Source organism: Microtus pennsylvanicus, chromosome 2 (assembly GCF_037038515.1).
Source record: "Microtus pennsylvanicus isolate mMicPen1 chromosome 2, mMicPen1.hap1, whole genome shotgun sequence".
Taxonomy (NCBI): Eukaryota; Metazoa; Chordata; class Mammalia; order Rodentia; family Cricetidae; genus Microtus; species Microtus pennsylvanicus.
Window position 1 is genome coordinate 12,297,559 of NC_134580.1, and position 16,513 is coordinate 12,314,071.

Consider the following 16,513-nt stretch of genomic DNA (forward strand, 5'->3'; position numbering starts at 1 on the left):
GAATTAATGTTTGCTTTTGAGATTTGAGAAAAGTTATGTTCTGGACTTTTGTTTTCCTGTTTCCTTCTTTTGCATATGTGTGATGTGTATGGTGTGCACATGGTCACATGTGTATGGGTGCGTGTGCACTTTGACCCAGTGCTTGCTGGTTTGGCCAGCCAGTTTGCTCCAGCGTGGACCCCCATGTATCCACCTCCTGAGTAACGGGATTGCAGGCAGGCCCTTCGCTCAAGGTGGGCACTTATGCAGGTGCGGTGATCTGAACTCTGGTCTCTGTTCTTCTCAGGAAAACACTTTACCCACCGAGTCATTTCTCAGACCCTTTTTTCTTTTTTTCAAGACAGGCCTTGCTGTGCTGCCCATTGTCAGACTGCCGTCTGGAGATTGGTGTTTATCTCCAGAGCTTTGTGTTGTTCTCAGCCATAGTCAAGAGCTGCTTTCTGTAGTGGGTAGCAGTTAATGCAGAGACTGAGGGTTGTCCAGATGTGGAGGGTGGGTGACTATTGAGTCCACAGACAGGGCACCCCACCCCCAACGTTCAGGGAACACCCGAGGAGGTGGGGGTGGAAAGAACGTAAGAGCCAGAGGATGGGGAGGATGCTGTGAATTATGCCTTCTGGGCATGGCATGGCTGTTGCCCACACAAGCATGGCTGTCACCTGCACAGGCTCACAGCAGCTGTGCTTGCCCTCACAAGATCAAACCAGTTGATACTCCGGTATGGATAGGGAGGGGAACTAGTTGAGGAGCTACTGGCAGTTGATGGCTGCTGGGGAGGAGAGAGTCATTCTTCTCTAGGTATGGTCACTTGTGGGTTGCCCATGTCCCAGTAGATGGTCCCATACCCATGCACATATGGGTAGCACCAACTGGACTCAATAGGATACATACATGCACACATACATGCATACATAATATGGACATGCTAGGTGGGGCAGAGGGGGACTTGAAGCTGGGGAGGGGTATGTGTATGATCAAGATACATGATATACAGGTATAAACAATTTCAAAGCATAAACTGGGCAGTGGTGGTGCACGCCTTTAATCCCAGCACTCAGGAGGCAGAGGCAGGCGGATCTCTGTGTAGTGATATTTTGTTTGTGCTTACAAAAAATAAAGCTTACCTGAATATCAGAGAAGCTGAGCAGCCAGCCACTAATTCTTGCCTCTACTGAATCCTCAGACCAAAGAGGCAATCCTGTCCCTTTGAATCCTCAGACAGAATGTCCTATGCCCCTGTCTCCTCATGCTTTATGTTCCTCTCTCTGCCCAGCCATATCCCTTCCTGTCTCCACCTCCTTAGTGCTAGGATTAAAGCCCCGTGACTCCCAAGTACTGGGATTAAAGGTGTGAGCCACCACCTGGCTCTATTTCTCTTTGTGTAGCCCAGGGTCACCTTGAAATCTCGGAGTTCCATCTGCCTCTGCCTTCCTAGTGCTGGAATTAATGTTGTGCGCCACCATAGTGTCCTGTATGACTAACTACTGCCTAGCTCCCACACTCTGATCTTCAGGCAAGCTTTATTTGTTAAAGCACAAACAAAATGTCACCACATCTCTGTGAGTCTGAGGCTAGCCTGGTCTACAGAGGGAGTTCCAAGAGCCAGGGCTACCCTGTCTCGAAAAAACCAAAATAGAACAAATTCAAAGCATTAAAAAGAAACCTTTGAGGTTGGAGTTGACAGCTCAGTGGCTATGAGTATGTTCTGCTCTTGCAGAGGACCTGAGTTCAGTTCCCAGCAACCACATCACCTGTTACTCCAGCTCCAGGATCTCAGACAGTCTCTTCTGGCATCTGTGGACACTGTAGTTGTGTGTGTGCATGGATACTGTGGTCATACACACATCATACACACACACACACACACACACACATCACACACACACACACACACAATTCAAACTCAAAATCTTCACAAAAACAATTAAGAAATCTTTTCCCATCTCATGGCCCTCATTTCTTGCTTGCTTTTTTTCTTTTTCTTTTTGTGGGTTGCAGTGGCCTTTCCCATACTCTGTCATAACTCTAAAGAAAATGAGAAATGGGCCGGGCGGTGGTGGCGCACGCCTTTAATCCCAGCACTCGGGAAGCAGAGGCAGGCGGATCTCTGGGAGTTCGAGGCCAGCCTGGTCTACAAGAGCTAGTTCTGGGATTGGCACCAAAGCTACAGAGAAACCCTGTCTCGAAAAACAAAAACAAAAAAAACCAAAAAAACCAAAACAAAAAACAAAAAAAAAAAGAAAAGAAAATGAGAAATGGACAATACTTAGGCTCATTTCCTGTTTATTATTAAAGTGATTCCCACAAGTGTTTAATTACATGCATGGGGGAAACATGATAGAGAAAGGCTTTGACTATCTGAGGCAGCTGAAGGCAAACGCGGTTACATGGATATTGGTCAGTGCGCCTCAGGGCTGCTACACAGAGCCTGGACAGACTGCGTATGTTTGGAGACCAGGACAAAGGCTGGGGCGCAGGAGGGTATCCGTCTCTAGAGCAGTGTGGATGGCTTCTGGGTGCACTTGGCTCTGACCTCTCTGACAGATCTGTTTGAAAGTCCGGCTGTTTCCCCTGTAAGTGCTGACACGCACCGGGCCTCTCTCCTGTGCAGGGCCGAGGGTCAGTGCAGGCGTTGTAGGTGGTGGTGACAGGTCAGGTCTGGATGGTGAGGACCCTGCCTGCTACCCAAGAGAAGCCAAGTTCATCCTTTCTCTGAGTGTGTACAAAGAAGGACGGGCGTCATCAGAGCCAACACTGGCTCTTCTAGCTTCTCACTGCTCACTTAGGGCACTTTGGTCTCTCTGAGTCAAATACCCAGCCCTGAACCATGGGTTCTGCCCCACCCTTGTCACAGGGCTGGGGGCCCTGGGCAGAGAGGGTTTAGCTTAGTGTCTGGCTGAAGGACTGTGAATTTCCCCAGCCTCTGTTGCTCCCTGTTGAGTCACAAGAGTTCAGGCTTTCAGGGTTTCCATCCGGGCCTCTGTGTTGACATCGCTGGGTGCTGGCTGGGGAGGGTGCAGCCAGCAAAACACCCACTGTCTAAACAGGGAGCTGCCTAAATAGGGTGCTGGGGGAGAGCACAAGCTATACCACATCACCTGGACCCTGAAGGGTCCCCCAAATGGGTACCTTGACAAAAGGTCGAGCAGGTCGAAGCCCACCCGGTGCTGTCGTGCCCTGGAGAGCTGCTATCTGTGCTGCTTCTGTGTTTTGACAGCTGTTTTCGCTTGCACATCCTTCAGCCTCAGTCCGAATGGCATCAGCCGGGCACTGCGGGCTTGAACAGCAGGGCTGGGCTACCGCTCTGTGCACCTTTGGTGAAGCAAGCTGTACAATGCTAGCCAGGTCAGTCACACTCTCCAGACTAGTCCCAGGGCAAGAAGAAAACACTGACCCTCCTGTCCGTCCTCCAGGCCATGTGGCGGACGAGCAGGCATGGGGCAAGGCTGCTGTCCTGGGTAGGTTGTGTCATACCGTTCCCCAGTCAAATCTTTCTAGAAGTCTGGCACACAGTAAGTACCCAGTAGATGTCTGCCGAAAGACCCAACTCATTTTAGGCCCTTATTTTTGTGCTGAGGGATAGGAGGAGAGGAGGCTCTGGTAGATATTTAGCTCCACGTGTCAGTTTAGGGTCCACCCCACGCCTGACCGGCCGGGGTCTCCCTTTGTAGGTGGCAGAGGCAGGTGAGCAGGCTCCCTAGTAAAGCTCTTGAATCAGGATTTGGGGCTTGTATTTTGGTTCTATTTCATCTGTGTGTTCCAAACTAAAAAATGTCAGGAGGGGAAAGGCGGTCCAGGTCTCCATCTCGGGCTGGGCCCCTGAGTATCTGTGACCACTAAGTGAGGAAGAACCTTGGGAAGACTGCGCTGGGGGAGCCAGAGTTTGGGAAAGCGGTCACCACCATTAGCCACCGTGATATGTGTTGTGCTGCCTGAGAACTGGGGAGGGAGCCAGGGTGAGAAGGATGGTGTAGCCACAGCCTCGAGCCCCTGGAACCAGTACAAGTGACCCAGACAATCAAAAGACCCATTCTGAGTGGCAAAGAATGTGCCCTGCTGTTGCCACCCACGAGTGGAGGGCCTGGCTGGCCACTGACCCTCAGGGCAGGTTGTTCTCCTTCCTCAGGTGGGTACTGCCAAGCTAAGTGCTGGGAGGTGCCAGGAACACAAGTCAGGAAGGCTTTTGGGGTGTCCTGCTGGGGTGCCTCCAGTTCCAGGTCTCACATGGTGGCTGAGATCTGGAACCCAGGGGACAACTTGGTTTTCCTCTCACCTCCATAGAGGTCTTCAGGTTGCCTCGGGTGTGAAGCTCTGCCAGGGGTGGGACCAAGCACAAATTAAACTGGAGAGACATAGGCCCTCTCTGTCTTTGCCAGGTACCTGGGCTTTGGGGGGCTATTGTTTTGGGATGAGAGCTTGACATGAGAGTGAGGGACCTGGCTTGTACTGTACCTGCTCCTACTCGGGACACTGGACATTCTGGAGAGAGGAGATAGCCAGATGTGTTGATGGGCACAGAGGTGACAATTGCTAAAAGTCTCTAAGGAATTGTAGGCAGAACTTAGGAGAACCTGAGATTGCTAATGTTTTCTGGGCTTTGAGAAGATTTAAGACTAAACCCAAAGCCCTTAAGTGGGTTGGCTAAGGGGATATGTCATTTTAGTTGGACAGGGTTGAACCCCCAAATGCTTCTTATGGTGTGGCAGGGCAGTAATGGTGGATCCTGGGAAAGATTACTGGCTATGATGAGTTAGGAGTTAGAGAAAAGCCCCTTCCTCACTAAGCTGGTGGCTTCCTTCGGTAGACCAGTGTGGGTGGGGAGCAAAACTGGAGGGAGGGCAGATTTATTGGACCTGGGACAGACAGCCAACCTAGTGCTCCTGGCTTGGGGCTTCAGACTGGCCACCCCGGTTCCTGGCGTCTCTGGTTTGAATACTGCCAGCGTTCCCGGTTCTCCAGTTTGTAGATGACAGACACCTTGGAGAACTTCTTGAGCGTCATCGTTTTTTTGAGCTGTTTCCCACAATTCCCTCCTAGTGTGTCTCCTTCATGTGTGTCCCCGTTTGCTTCATGTTCCTGGAGAGGGTGAGTGTTGCCTCGTTCGTCCTGGGGGACGTTGGTCCCTCTGGGGATGTTTAGCGGCCCAACCGGAAGACAGGAAGCTTCTCCCCGGTGCAGCTGGGTTGCAGGGACTGTGGACTGGAGAAAGGCAGGAGGCCCCAGCCCTGACCTTCCACCAAGTGCAGTGACGGCCGCTGCTGATCTCCTCTGCATGTGGTGGCAGTACCTTGTCCCCGAGTTCCAAGGGAGCTCAGACGTGTGGTTCTCCAGGCCTGGCTCACCTGCCCCACACACCACCTGCATACACACCTTCAGTCTTCAGCGAGCCACGTGTGTTTTCTGAAGCAGCTCACTTACGTCACCAGGGTGGGATGGGGACCAGGAAACCTTGGAGTTCATTTTGAGATTCTCCCATGTTCCTCCAAGCTATAACATCTGTAATTGGTAGAACACAGAACTATGCGATTCTGACAGCAGCCGGCAGCAAACAGTCTGAGGCACAGGTAAGATCTCGATGGTGAGGTGACTCCCCAGCCAGTGGGTTGTCATTCAGCTTGGCCACACAGGAGCTCCCCTCTTTCAGAGACTGAGAAGCATCGGTAGACTCCCGATAGCCTCTGCCTCAGGGGCCTCCTCTCTCTGGGCCTGGCTTTCTCCTGTTGCTGTAGGGGGTGGGGACTGCTCTCTGAACGCAGCCTGCAAATCCCTGAGGAAGGCCTTGTATCTGATGACCTGCAGGCACTGGGCAGGCAGTGAAAGCCAGTGCTGGGAGGGGGGCAGCAGCTGCTTTTCGCTCTTCTGAGGGAGTGATGTTGCTTGTGAAGCCTCCCCACCCAACCCCAAGTCAATGCTTCTCCACAACACCTAATCCAACCCCCAAGAAGTCACATTCAACAGCATGTTCGAGCACGTCTGTGTTCTCCCCAGGCCAGAGGGAGGGGGCACTTGGCTTCCCCCACACAGAGGTGGCTAGTGCTGGGAGGGGGGCACTTAATCACTGGGGGAGGCCAGTGATTAAATAGCAACAGTGGTTACTATTACAGCTGCTGGAGAACACTTCTAAAGTACCCGCCCACACAGAGACATATATATATATTTAATATTTATATATATATATAAATAGAACTTCATTAGATGTTCTATTAAGGCGAAGCATAAGCCCATGGATTCCTCTCCTGGAGGACCTTTCCATCTCTCATAGAGTCCCCTGAGCCCCATGACCTGGCTTGGTGTCCTGTGTCTACAGCTGGAGGAGTCGGCAGGGTGTGGTGACTTGACAGGCGCTGGCACCCGCTTATCAACCACCTCCCAGATGGCACCTCCACACACTCCTCCTGGCCCGGCCCGGCCCTGTGTGGGTGACAAATGGCCCAGGCTTTCCAGAGCCTGCAGGGAGTTGGCCACATTCCTCTTTCTCATCAGGCTAAGGGCACAGTAGTCTTGTTCCCCACATGGTGGGGACAGCGTGTCCTGGCCCAGGTAGGCCCACTGGGGCGGTTCAGGAGAGAATGCTCTAGGTGTCCTGGGAAATAGAGGCAAAGGGTGGGTGAAGGCTTCGTGAAGCTGTGTTTCCATGTAGGAGTGGCAGACCCACCCGAGGGGTCTGGGCTGGGTTTAGGCCTCCCACAGACTGGTACAGGCTGGATGGCTTTGCCAGAGGCAGGTGTCATGGGTTTCCCAAGGCAACCTGGAGGCCCGCGGAGCCTCCTTCCAGCTCCTGCTGTAGAGGGAAGGCACACTCCCCTCCTCCTTGGTTCCCACTATCCCCAAGCAGGACAGCTGGCTGGCTATTTGTAGGGCCGCAGGAACCGAGACACTTTGGAACGTAGCAGTTTGATGAAGGACCGAGGGAACATCTCCTTGGATTCCTGGGCTGTGTATTTGAAGTAGTTTTGTGGGTGTGCCAATACGTCGAAGAGGGCCTTAATCAGCTTCTTGTCCTGCAAGACGTGGGGGACGCTGTGAGACAGAGGGCAGGGCAGGGGCATCTGGTTTCTGCCTAAATCAAATGGGAGCTCCAGGAGGAATGAGGAGCTTGAGAGCAGGGGGTCAACCTTGTGCCTATCAAACTGTCACTGCACCCCAGCGCCACCTGGTGGAATACAGGGCATAGTGACAGCTGAGCGGGGGTGGGCGGGGCTCTGTGGCCCCATTCCTGGTCTCATGTCCTAGGCTGAGGGAACTACCCTGAAGAGGTTGAGCCAGGGCCTGCCAAGCCCATCCAGGAATGGTTCCATTCACTGGGCTAGTGCCTGTGTGTGTGTGTGTGTGTGTGTGTGTGTGTGTGTGTGTGTGTGTGTGTGTTTGCACTCTGTGACATAGTGCCCTGTTTCTCAAGGCAGTAGGCAGGATGAGAAGGAAGAGTCTAAGCCCAATGGCAGTGGGTTGGCTCCACTGATTTTAAGACACTGTCTGTAGAACCACCCACATTTCACAGACAGGAGGCTGAGACCGAGGGCTTCAGCCAAAGCTCTTCACTTAGTCCTGGTCCCCATCTACCTGGCAGCCAACCTGTCTCAAACCTCATGGACTGGGGTGGGTATGGGGGTTGGTGGCAGACATTCAGATCCAGTCCTATATCGGGGCCCTTGACCCAACACTCTCCTCCTGTCCCTTCTCCAGGGGTCAGGAGTTAGGGCAAGGACAGGCATGACCCCAACCATTCTCACAGAGTCACAGGGATTCCCTTCCGAAAAACTTACTTTCAGAATCTCCTGATGGTTCTCCGAGGCGTACAAGCGCCCATCGCGCACGATGTCTTCTATTAGCTGCTGGTAGTCCTCTGGGAGCCGGCCAGCAGGGAGAGGGAAGGTGGGGGGGGGCTTGAGACCTTGCACCTCCCTCCTCTGCCCTCCCCAGCACCCTGGACCCGCCTTGGACGGCTGGTGGTGGCTGGATGTAGCGCTGCCTCTTGGCCTTTGCTTCTGGGGTCCCCTCCACCTGCTTTGTCCTCCTGGTGCCTTAGCTGTCCCTATTTAACCTTGCAAACACTGAAGGTGGGGCAGGACCTTCTGTGACGCCCACAGACAGCACCGAAGGCCCCCTCTGTCGCCTGTACTCTATATCCCTTGGATTTCCATATTTCCTAGCCCTTAGTTCTGTCTTTGGGTTTGTTTCTTGTCAGAGACAGGGATGTACAACTCATTTCTGAGTCTCCAAGCCAGGCCTCAGCTGGCGCAGAGTAGGCTGAGACAAGATAGGGGTGCCTTACCATCATAGGTGACATAGGGCACTTGAAAGCCTTTGCCGCTGTTGGCTTCATTGGATTTGAACTGGATCCAGAGTTTGCGGGAGCGGGAGGTAAAGGCAATGGGCCGCTCATAGGTCTGGCAGGTCTCATAGGTGGTGACTGACGTGGGAGAGGCTGCAAGGATGCAGGCCTTTGCAATGCTGCTTCTGCTCTACATACAGCCCGCTGCCTCAGGCCACTCACACCCAGCCCCCCCCCCCATGCCAGCCTCTCACGCTTGAACACCCAGCTCCTTTGTTCCTCTGCCCTGCCTTTCACTGTGATCTGCTTGCCTCAACCTTCTGAGGCCTGTTTCCACACCCTGCCCATAAAGCCTCCCCATGCTTCTTGCCTCCTACCACATTCCTGTTACTTGTTTGAAACCCCCATTACAGTCTCTCTGTCTCCCTCAGGCTCATGGCTCCTCCATGATGGACAGGAGACCAGCTCAAGCAGGTGCAGGAGACAGAAGTCAGCATGGACCAAGGCCACCAGAAGCTCATGTTTAGAAAGTCCTCGCACCTGGGGCTGAGTGACAAGGGTAAACTCTGGGCTGCATCCCTGATGCTCAAGGGAGAGTTGCCTGTGGTGGTCAGAAGCTAGTGAATGGGAATGGATGGAGGAAGGAGTTCCAGGCTGGGCTCTGACCAGCGGGGCAGGCCCCTCACTCCTTCTGGCTGCAACCCTCCATTTGCACACTGGGGCTTTCTGGCCTATCAGCCAATCAGCAAGTGGTATATGTGCAAGGTAACAGAGCCACACAGGACCTATAGCAAAGCCACCCCCTGTTCCTCCCACCTGCCTTTCTGTCCACAGATGGTCTAGCTCCAGGCCAGTAGTGTAGTTTCAGGCCTGTTTGGGTCTCTGGCCTTCTCCTTTAACCTTCTGAGTTTAGTTCAGTCCTAAGGGTGCTCACCATGCAGTGGCAGGGAAGTTTCTGGACAGGATGCTGAGGGCAGAGTTAGGTCCCTGCAGAGTGCTCAGTTCCTTCCCGGGTTTTCTCACCATGGTGGCCTGTGGGCATGCACTTTCTCTACCCCAGCTAAAGGTCTGCTCTGTTTATCCCTTCCTAAGTGTGTCTGGATGGCCCTTGGCTCCTCTAAGCCCCTGAGGGAGGTCAGAAGCCTATGGAATAGGAGGCAAGTCCCAGGATCTCATTGGAGGTATGGTGATATGAAGGGAGGGGGACACTGCAGCTGGCTGGACAACTGGAAGAGACTGGCTAATAGCAAGGTTGAGACCAGAATTGACTAGGTCCAGATTGCCCCCAGCCTTCATGACCTTTCCCTAGAATTCTGTGTGGCCCAGTTCTTAGGCCTGGCTCAGGTGGGCTTCTGTTCTACCTCATGGGGACCTTGGACCCACCTGCTTTCTGAGGCTTCCCTCCCACCAGGTAGAGCTGACCCAATCTGGAGAAGGGCACGGGCACATGGGCCTCTCTGGTCTTACTGTCCCAGTCCCAAGCGCAGAACATACCACTCTTCCTCATGACCAGGACATCGCCACATTCATCCTCGATGGGTAGGAAGATCTCGGGGACCACGATGAGGATCCTGCGCTTGGGAGGAGGTGCGATGTGCCACACACACTCGGCATTGGCTGGGTAGTCTCCAGGGTAGTTGGGGGACTCGATATAGCCTGTGTAGTCACCAAGCTCGCCACCACAGTGCTGGTCTGTGGGTACCACGGTCAAGGGACTTGTCAGGCTGGCTACATGGGTGTTCTAGCCCTCAAAGGCAATAGAGGTGCTCCCGTGCCAGCCAATCAGGTCTTGTGCTGACTCACAGAGCTGGGGGGAGGGGTTCCTGCCTGGACCAGAGGGCAGGGCCTCAGCTGATACCACTGGGTTCCCTGACCCCCAGCCCAGGCTTTCCTTTCTTATGGGCCTCCCTCATCCGGCACAGGCCACTCTGTGCCTTCGTGTCTTGGTTTTTACCACCCTTAGTATTCTGTAGGCTGCCTGCTCCCAGTCAGCCTCACGTCCCAGCTGTGTCTCAGGTGTGAAAGGTGAAAGGCTTCTGGGTGGCTCCAGATGTGACCAGCAGCCAGGGGAGGAACTAGGAACTTACTTGGGACGTATGAAAACTACAAACTCTGAGGAATATCCAGGCATCATGGCACAAGCCTTTAATCTCAGCACTCAGAAAGCAGAGGCAGGTAGATCTTCGTGAGTTCAAGGCCAGCCTAGTCTGCACAGCTAGTTATAGGTCAGATAGGGTTACATAGAAAAGCCCTGCACAGAGAGACCTTCAAAACAATAACAACAAAACCCCCAACCAAGAACAACAGCAACAAAAGCTCTCAGAAATGGAGTAAAAGTCCTAAGTTAGCATCCTGTTATACCCAAAGACTGATGTGCCAAGAGCTGGGGGCTGGTAGGCAAAGGCCAAACTGTCTGTTCATGTTTTCCTTTGGAACCCAAGTCTCTCAGCTACCCACAGCTACCCACAAGGCCTATCAGGCCCTCCCCCATCCCTTCCACATTGGTCCATGCTCAGTTTCCTGCTTTCTATTGCTTTGGGGTATTTGTATGGTGCCAGATGGTGGCTTAGATGATGTGTGCCTTGTATAGCTGCAGGCTTTGGTAGCTGCCCACAGCCTGCCACCTGCAGGCACAGAATCTGCTTTCTCTCTCTGGGCACCCAGAAACTAGAGTTGGGTCTGGCCTGAGTTAAGGCCCGGGTAGGGATAAGCATGCATGGGGAATTACGATCTGTGATGCAATCACATTTCCTGTAGAGTGGACAGAGCATGGGCCGCCCTGCCTTGCTAGGGACCGGCGGTCTCCTCTCACAGAGGTCCCACTTGTCCCCTCCCCACTCATTACTCAGCATTCCCAGCTCCCCTCCCACTAGGAATGACACTTACTTTTGCAGTGGGTGACGTTGGTGGACCCATCAAAATCAGTGCTGGTGTTGCCCGGACAGGTGATACAGTGGTTCTGGCCAAACTCGGGCTGATAGGTGCCCACAGAACAGCGGATGCACCGGTGGGTGGTGGTATTATAGTAGTGGCCGGGGGAACAGTGCACTGCAGGGGACATGGGGGAGGGGTGCTGATGGGCAAGGTTGGGGGAACCTCTGTGCTCTCAAGACCCTCCTCACCAAATGACCTTTCTGATTTTCCTCACCATTATGGGATAAGTGAGGCCAAGTTATATACCTCATGGCGAGGGTGAGGAAGAGCTTGGGTTGGGGTTGTCCATACCAACGATGTGCTCCAGTCATGCAGCAACAATGTAAGGACCAAACTTACTTGAGGGGCTCAAAGGGGGAGACAGTATGACTGGAGAGGGTCAGGGCAGGAGGGAGGGGAAGTGGAGGGTTACACCAGACATTTCTACAAGACAAATGGGCAGTGGAGCTAGCGGTGGAGTGCAGAGTTCTGCTCCTGGAACCGCGTGGGAGAGGACATGGGGTAGCCTGGGTGTCAGGAGACCCTCTGCCCATGGCAGGCTCTGTGACACGGAGGGTCCAGCCACCTGGACTTGGCTGGAGGCACAGGGTCACAGAGGGCCAGCAGGGTAGGGGAGTAGATGGGAGGGTCAGTGAGTGAGGATGGGATGATCTGGATGCAGAGGGGAGGGGAAGCCCAAAGGGTGGCTGAGGCTGCTATTCCTGCTCTTGTGGGGCTCCTCTGCTACGCTACCCTCTCCTTTACTCCCATCATCCTCTTTTCCTGTCATCGTCATCTACCTTCCCTTTAAGCAGCGTACCTATTCCCTTAAGGTGCTGGTATGCCTACTTTTGACACTCCCGGTGCTCAACAGTCTTGAGTCTAGACACTGTCTCTTTGTGGTATGTGATGTGGTTCTGGTCACCCACGTCCCCTACTAGAGTCTTGAGACCCCCTCCTCTGACTCTGGGGTTGGCCTTTGTGGTGTCAGGGAATGTGTCCCTGAATAGCTGGCCCCTTACCTTTGGCCTCACAGTCCTGGAAGGAGGCAGTCCCCATGTGCTTGGTGAGAAGCCCTCCTCCACAGGGAAAACAGCCGGTACGCCCAGGCTCGGGCTGGTATGTGCCCACAGGGCAGGCCTGGCAGGGCTTGAAACCATCCACTGAGTAGTAGCCTGGAGAGCACTGGCCTGGAAGTCAGAGGTCACGGCTCAGGTAGGGGAGGATGCTGTGGCTATGAGAGGCTGACCCTGCCTCCCTGGAAAAGGTACTCCAGGGTGGGTGGGAACGAAAAATGGGCAACTTGGGTTGGAGGCACTAGGATCTGGGTCTTGAGGCTGACAGTTTGCTGTGTGGCCTTGCCAGCCTGACTGTTCTTCCCTCACTACCAGCACTGGCTGGAGCTAAGGGGCAAGCGGTCTCACTGCCAAGCTGGAATACAGAGGAGGAGGTCTATTTGGGGGTTCATGCCCCAGCTTCCCAGGGGCAGGTCTCAGGTATTCACAGAAAGAATGGCCTAGGGCTCTAGATTGATGCTGTCTTATCATCTGTCAGGATCTGTCAGTATGACAGGCCAGAACTGGGGTGGGGGTGGGAGGGAGGTATCTGAGAATCAAGGCCCTGACCAGGACAAAGAGGGACCACAGGAATGCCATCCCGAGCTCAGAATTCCTGCAATGTGGGCACAGGTGTTCCAATATGGAGTGGGTTTAAGGTCCTCTTGACCCAGGTCCCGAGATTCTCAGCACATATCCAAGTGGAGACTTTTCCCTCCCAAAGCTACCCTGTGCTTTGCTAGCCACCATTTCCTGGGGACCGCATTCCTAGGGCCCAGAGGATCAGGAAGTAGCTGCAGCCACAGGAGTCTGCACTCTTCCAGGGCTCTGCTTGCCTACCCTCCTGGACAATATGCTTTTCCAAGGCTGAGCTCTTGGTTCTTCTAGAGTGAGTCTGGCGTGGCTCGGCAGGAGATGCCAATAGGGACTCTGTTGCAGAGGGGGCTGAGTGGGCAGTAAATGGGAGGGCCGTATGCTAATACAACTGCCCCTGGTGAAAACTGAAAACTGGCTGCTCAAACACCAACAGGGCAAACAACACGTTAAGTTCTCTGTGTAGAGGAGTTATGGCTAAAGATGCTTGCTTGAGTGGATTGCAGACCTTGTGGTGCTACGTAAGCATTTGGGTGTTCCTTCACAAGCCACACCTCGGTCCGTCCATGACTGTAAGTTGTACACCGTGAGGCCTTTCTTGAGCGTGCTGACTATGCGGAAACTGTGTGGCTTTGGAAAGGGGAGAGTTTCAAGCAAGACCACAGTTTACGATTGTCCATGGCACTGGCTTTTTCTCTGGGAGCCTCATGAGGGGATGGTGGGCCCTGCCCGGAACCTGTCCCCACTTAGCCCTCCCCTTCCAGGCGGGTCACACTTGCCTCCACATTCGGATACATTGCGGGCACCAGCCAGGCCCAGCCCTTCACTGCTGGGGCATGGCGTGCAGCTGAGCTGGCCCTCCATGTCCTGGTAGGTTCCCGACACACACGGTACACACTGGCCCAGCTCACCGCTGAAGTAGGTGCCAGGCGCACAGGAAACTGTAGAGACCGAGTGAAAGACAATGGTCAGGGGCCAACCCCTGTGTGCAGTTAGGACACACCCTTATCCCTGGGGCTTTAAGGGCCTATCCGGAAGAGCAGGGAGCACCACCCAGGTGCCAGCCATCTCTGAGGACCCTATAGGCTGGACCCTGTTGCTTCTTCTTACAGTGGTTTGCACAGTGCTTCACCACAGCTGGTCTCTGGGCTCCAACAGGACTTCCGTGTCTCTCTGACCTACATCCTACCCTCAGCCTGACTTTTTGGTCTTTTACAAAATATATCTGTCCCCTAGATGTCTCTATCAGGTCCTCCTATCCCAAGCCACCTCTTCCTTTTCTGCCTGTATAGGTGAGCTGGGACCCAAAGACACAACGCAGTGCAGAACCTGGGGACCAGTAGAAGGCCTGGGTGAGAGAGTCTGGTGGTGAACAGATTATTGTAGAGTACCACAGAGATGCAGGGCAGTGGAGAGCCAGGATGCTGGGCTGCTGAGGGCTACCGAAGACACTCGTAAGGAAAGTGGCTAAGGGCAAAGGGAGCCATGCTCATCACTGTCGGAGGTGAGTACAGACATGTAAAGGGGAGGCTGGGGAAAGTCGCCAGGTTGGATGCATGAGTATGGACTGCATTTTCATCTCACACACACAGATGTAAACTGACAGATATGTACTCACGTGCACAGACACATGATACATACAGACATGCACACACATACAAGACATCACATGACACATGCAGACATACACACACATACAGAGGCATACAGACATAAGAGAGAGTGAGCAAGAGAGCAAGAGAGAGCGAGCATGCTATGTCCCTATACACTATACAGTGTCCCTAGCTGGAATATACTCATATTTTGTTTAGTGCGACTAGGGTTCTGAAAACCGGAAATGATTTCCAGATAAAGAAGAGGATGTAATCACTGAGCCCCTCACTGTCCCTCACAGAACCCATGCATATGTGAAGATCATGTTCTTTGTGTGTGGCCCCTGATGGTTCTCCAGGCCTGCTCAGCACCTTCCTGGGAGCAGGGTGGGAAGTCTCTGCATGCCCTTCAGTTCCCTCTTCCTCGACTTCCTGGATCAGTGGGCTAGTACCGGCTTGAGTGGCCACATCCTTGGAACCCCCGCCCCCTGACATCCCTCTCTAAACACCCCTCTCCTCTCCAGGCCTCTCCATCCCACATTTAGCCTTCCTTGCATGAGCTCCTTGCATTCAGCGTCAAGGAGACAGGGAGTCCACAGTAAGGCTCACTCACCTAGGTCATGTGGGACTTAGAGTTGCATCTGTGGTTGCGCGGCCCTGTCCTTTCAGCTTCATCTCTGCGTGTAGTTACCTGCACACTTTCCATCATGCCCAGGAGGACCAGGACTCCGCCACCACCCAAGCCTTGTGCTGGCCCTGAATCTGTTCCCTCTTACGGGCCATTCCTACGGGAGACTGCCTGGGTCTGGCTGTGGTTACTTTCTCCAGCTTCTCTCCTCGAGGGACCAGGAGGCAACTGTGCTGCTCAGCCCTGGCTCAGCCTCCCTGGTCCTCAGCTCACACACCTCCTTCTCCTGCACCACGCTGCAGACAAGAGCTGGCCCAGTCCGGCCCCTGGGGACTCATGCCTCACCTCCTCGACTTTGCTGTCCTGTTCCCTCTTCCAGGGCTACAGTGAGGATCACATGCCTGGCCCAGCACCAGAAGAGAGGACGCATTCTCCAAATGGCAATGATAACAGCAAGTCCTACACTCTCCTCCTTGGCAGACCATTCCCTCTGTCCCTGCTGATGTCTGTTTTCCCTGTATGCCCACTGCTGTTTCCTAAGTTACCAGTGTCAGGAGTCTGGGGACACGAGCAGGGGGACTCACCACACTTGCCATCCTGTAGTATTTGGCCTGTGCCACATGTCCCTGGCCCCTCCAGTGTCTTGGCTGGCCGCTGGGCCACTTCGTACTCAGTGCCCGAGACCTGGATATAGAACTGGTGGCGGCTGATGGACTTCCGCAGAGTCTTGATGGCGGCCTGCAGGCTCTGCTCGGTCCGCTTCCGCATGCAGTCTGCTTCACAGGTGTCTGCAGGGGAGGAAGGGACCCAGCGACAGTAACTATAACCTGCTCGTAGCTGCATTCTTTGCTGAGAGCTCCCCCAAACCAGTCCCTGTGCTGAGTTTCACAGCTCAGTACAGTCTCACAACAGAACTGGGTCGGTGGGGGTGGGGAGCTTTAGAGGTGTCTGACAGAAACTGAGATTGAGGGTCTAAGAGACATGGCCTAGCCAAGGCTACAAAGCAGATCTGAGTCTGAGTAAGGCCTTTGCCCATTCTTGAGGATTGCCACTGTCCCCAGAGTAGTGTCCAGTTCTGACAGGCTAGATATAAAGTGTCCTCCAGGATTGGGAAGATGGCTCAGTTGGTAAAGTGCTTGTGCATGCAATCATGAGGTCCTGAGTTCCAATCCCCCGATCCCTCGTACCCACATAAAAACCAAGTGATGTGTAACCCCAGCCCTGGGGTAGATAGACAGGTGAATGTCCAGAGCTCTTTGGCCAGCTAACCTATCGAGACAAGGCACCCAGTGTTCAGTGAGAGACCCTGTCAGGTGTGGCCACTCCCCTTTAATCCTAGGACTCAGGAAGCAGAGGATCTTTGTGAGTTTCAAGCTAGCCTGGTCTACATAGCAAGTTCTAGGCCAGCTAGGGCTAAATAGTGAGACCTGGTCTCAAAAAAAAAAATTGTATATTGATC

The 16,513-nt window shown here is 53.8% G+C and overlaps 1 protein-coding gene across 2 annotated transcripts in view; it reads right to left on the bottom strand.

The window, feature by feature from the left end:
* Positions 1-2,275: 2,275 nt before the first annotated feature.
* Positions 2,276-16,513, bottom strand: part of Scube1 (signal peptide, CUB domain and EGF like domain containing 1) — a 118,081-nt gene continuing 103,843 nt past the window's right edge. For both annotated transcript variants that reach the window (XM_075960193.1, XM_075960191.1), the window contains 8 exons: positions 15,639-15,842; positions 13,614-13,775; positions 12,208-12,375; positions 11,159-11,320; positions 9,767-9,964; positions 8,273-8,425; positions 7,764-7,843; positions 2,276-7,001 (listed from right to left, as the gene is read on the bottom strand). In XM_075960193.1, the coding sequence (XP_075816308.1) occupies positions 6,849-7,001; positions 7,764-7,843; positions 8,273-8,425; positions 9,767-9,964; positions 11,159-11,320; positions 12,208-12,375; positions 13,614-13,775; positions 15,639-15,842 (1,280 nt within the window). In that variant the 3' untranslated portion in view covers positions 2,276-6,848. The remainder of the gene's footprint in view (positions 7,002-7,763; positions 7,844-8,272; positions 8,426-9,766; positions 9,965-11,158; positions 11,321-12,207; positions 12,376-13,613; positions 13,776-15,638; positions 15,843-16,513) is intronic.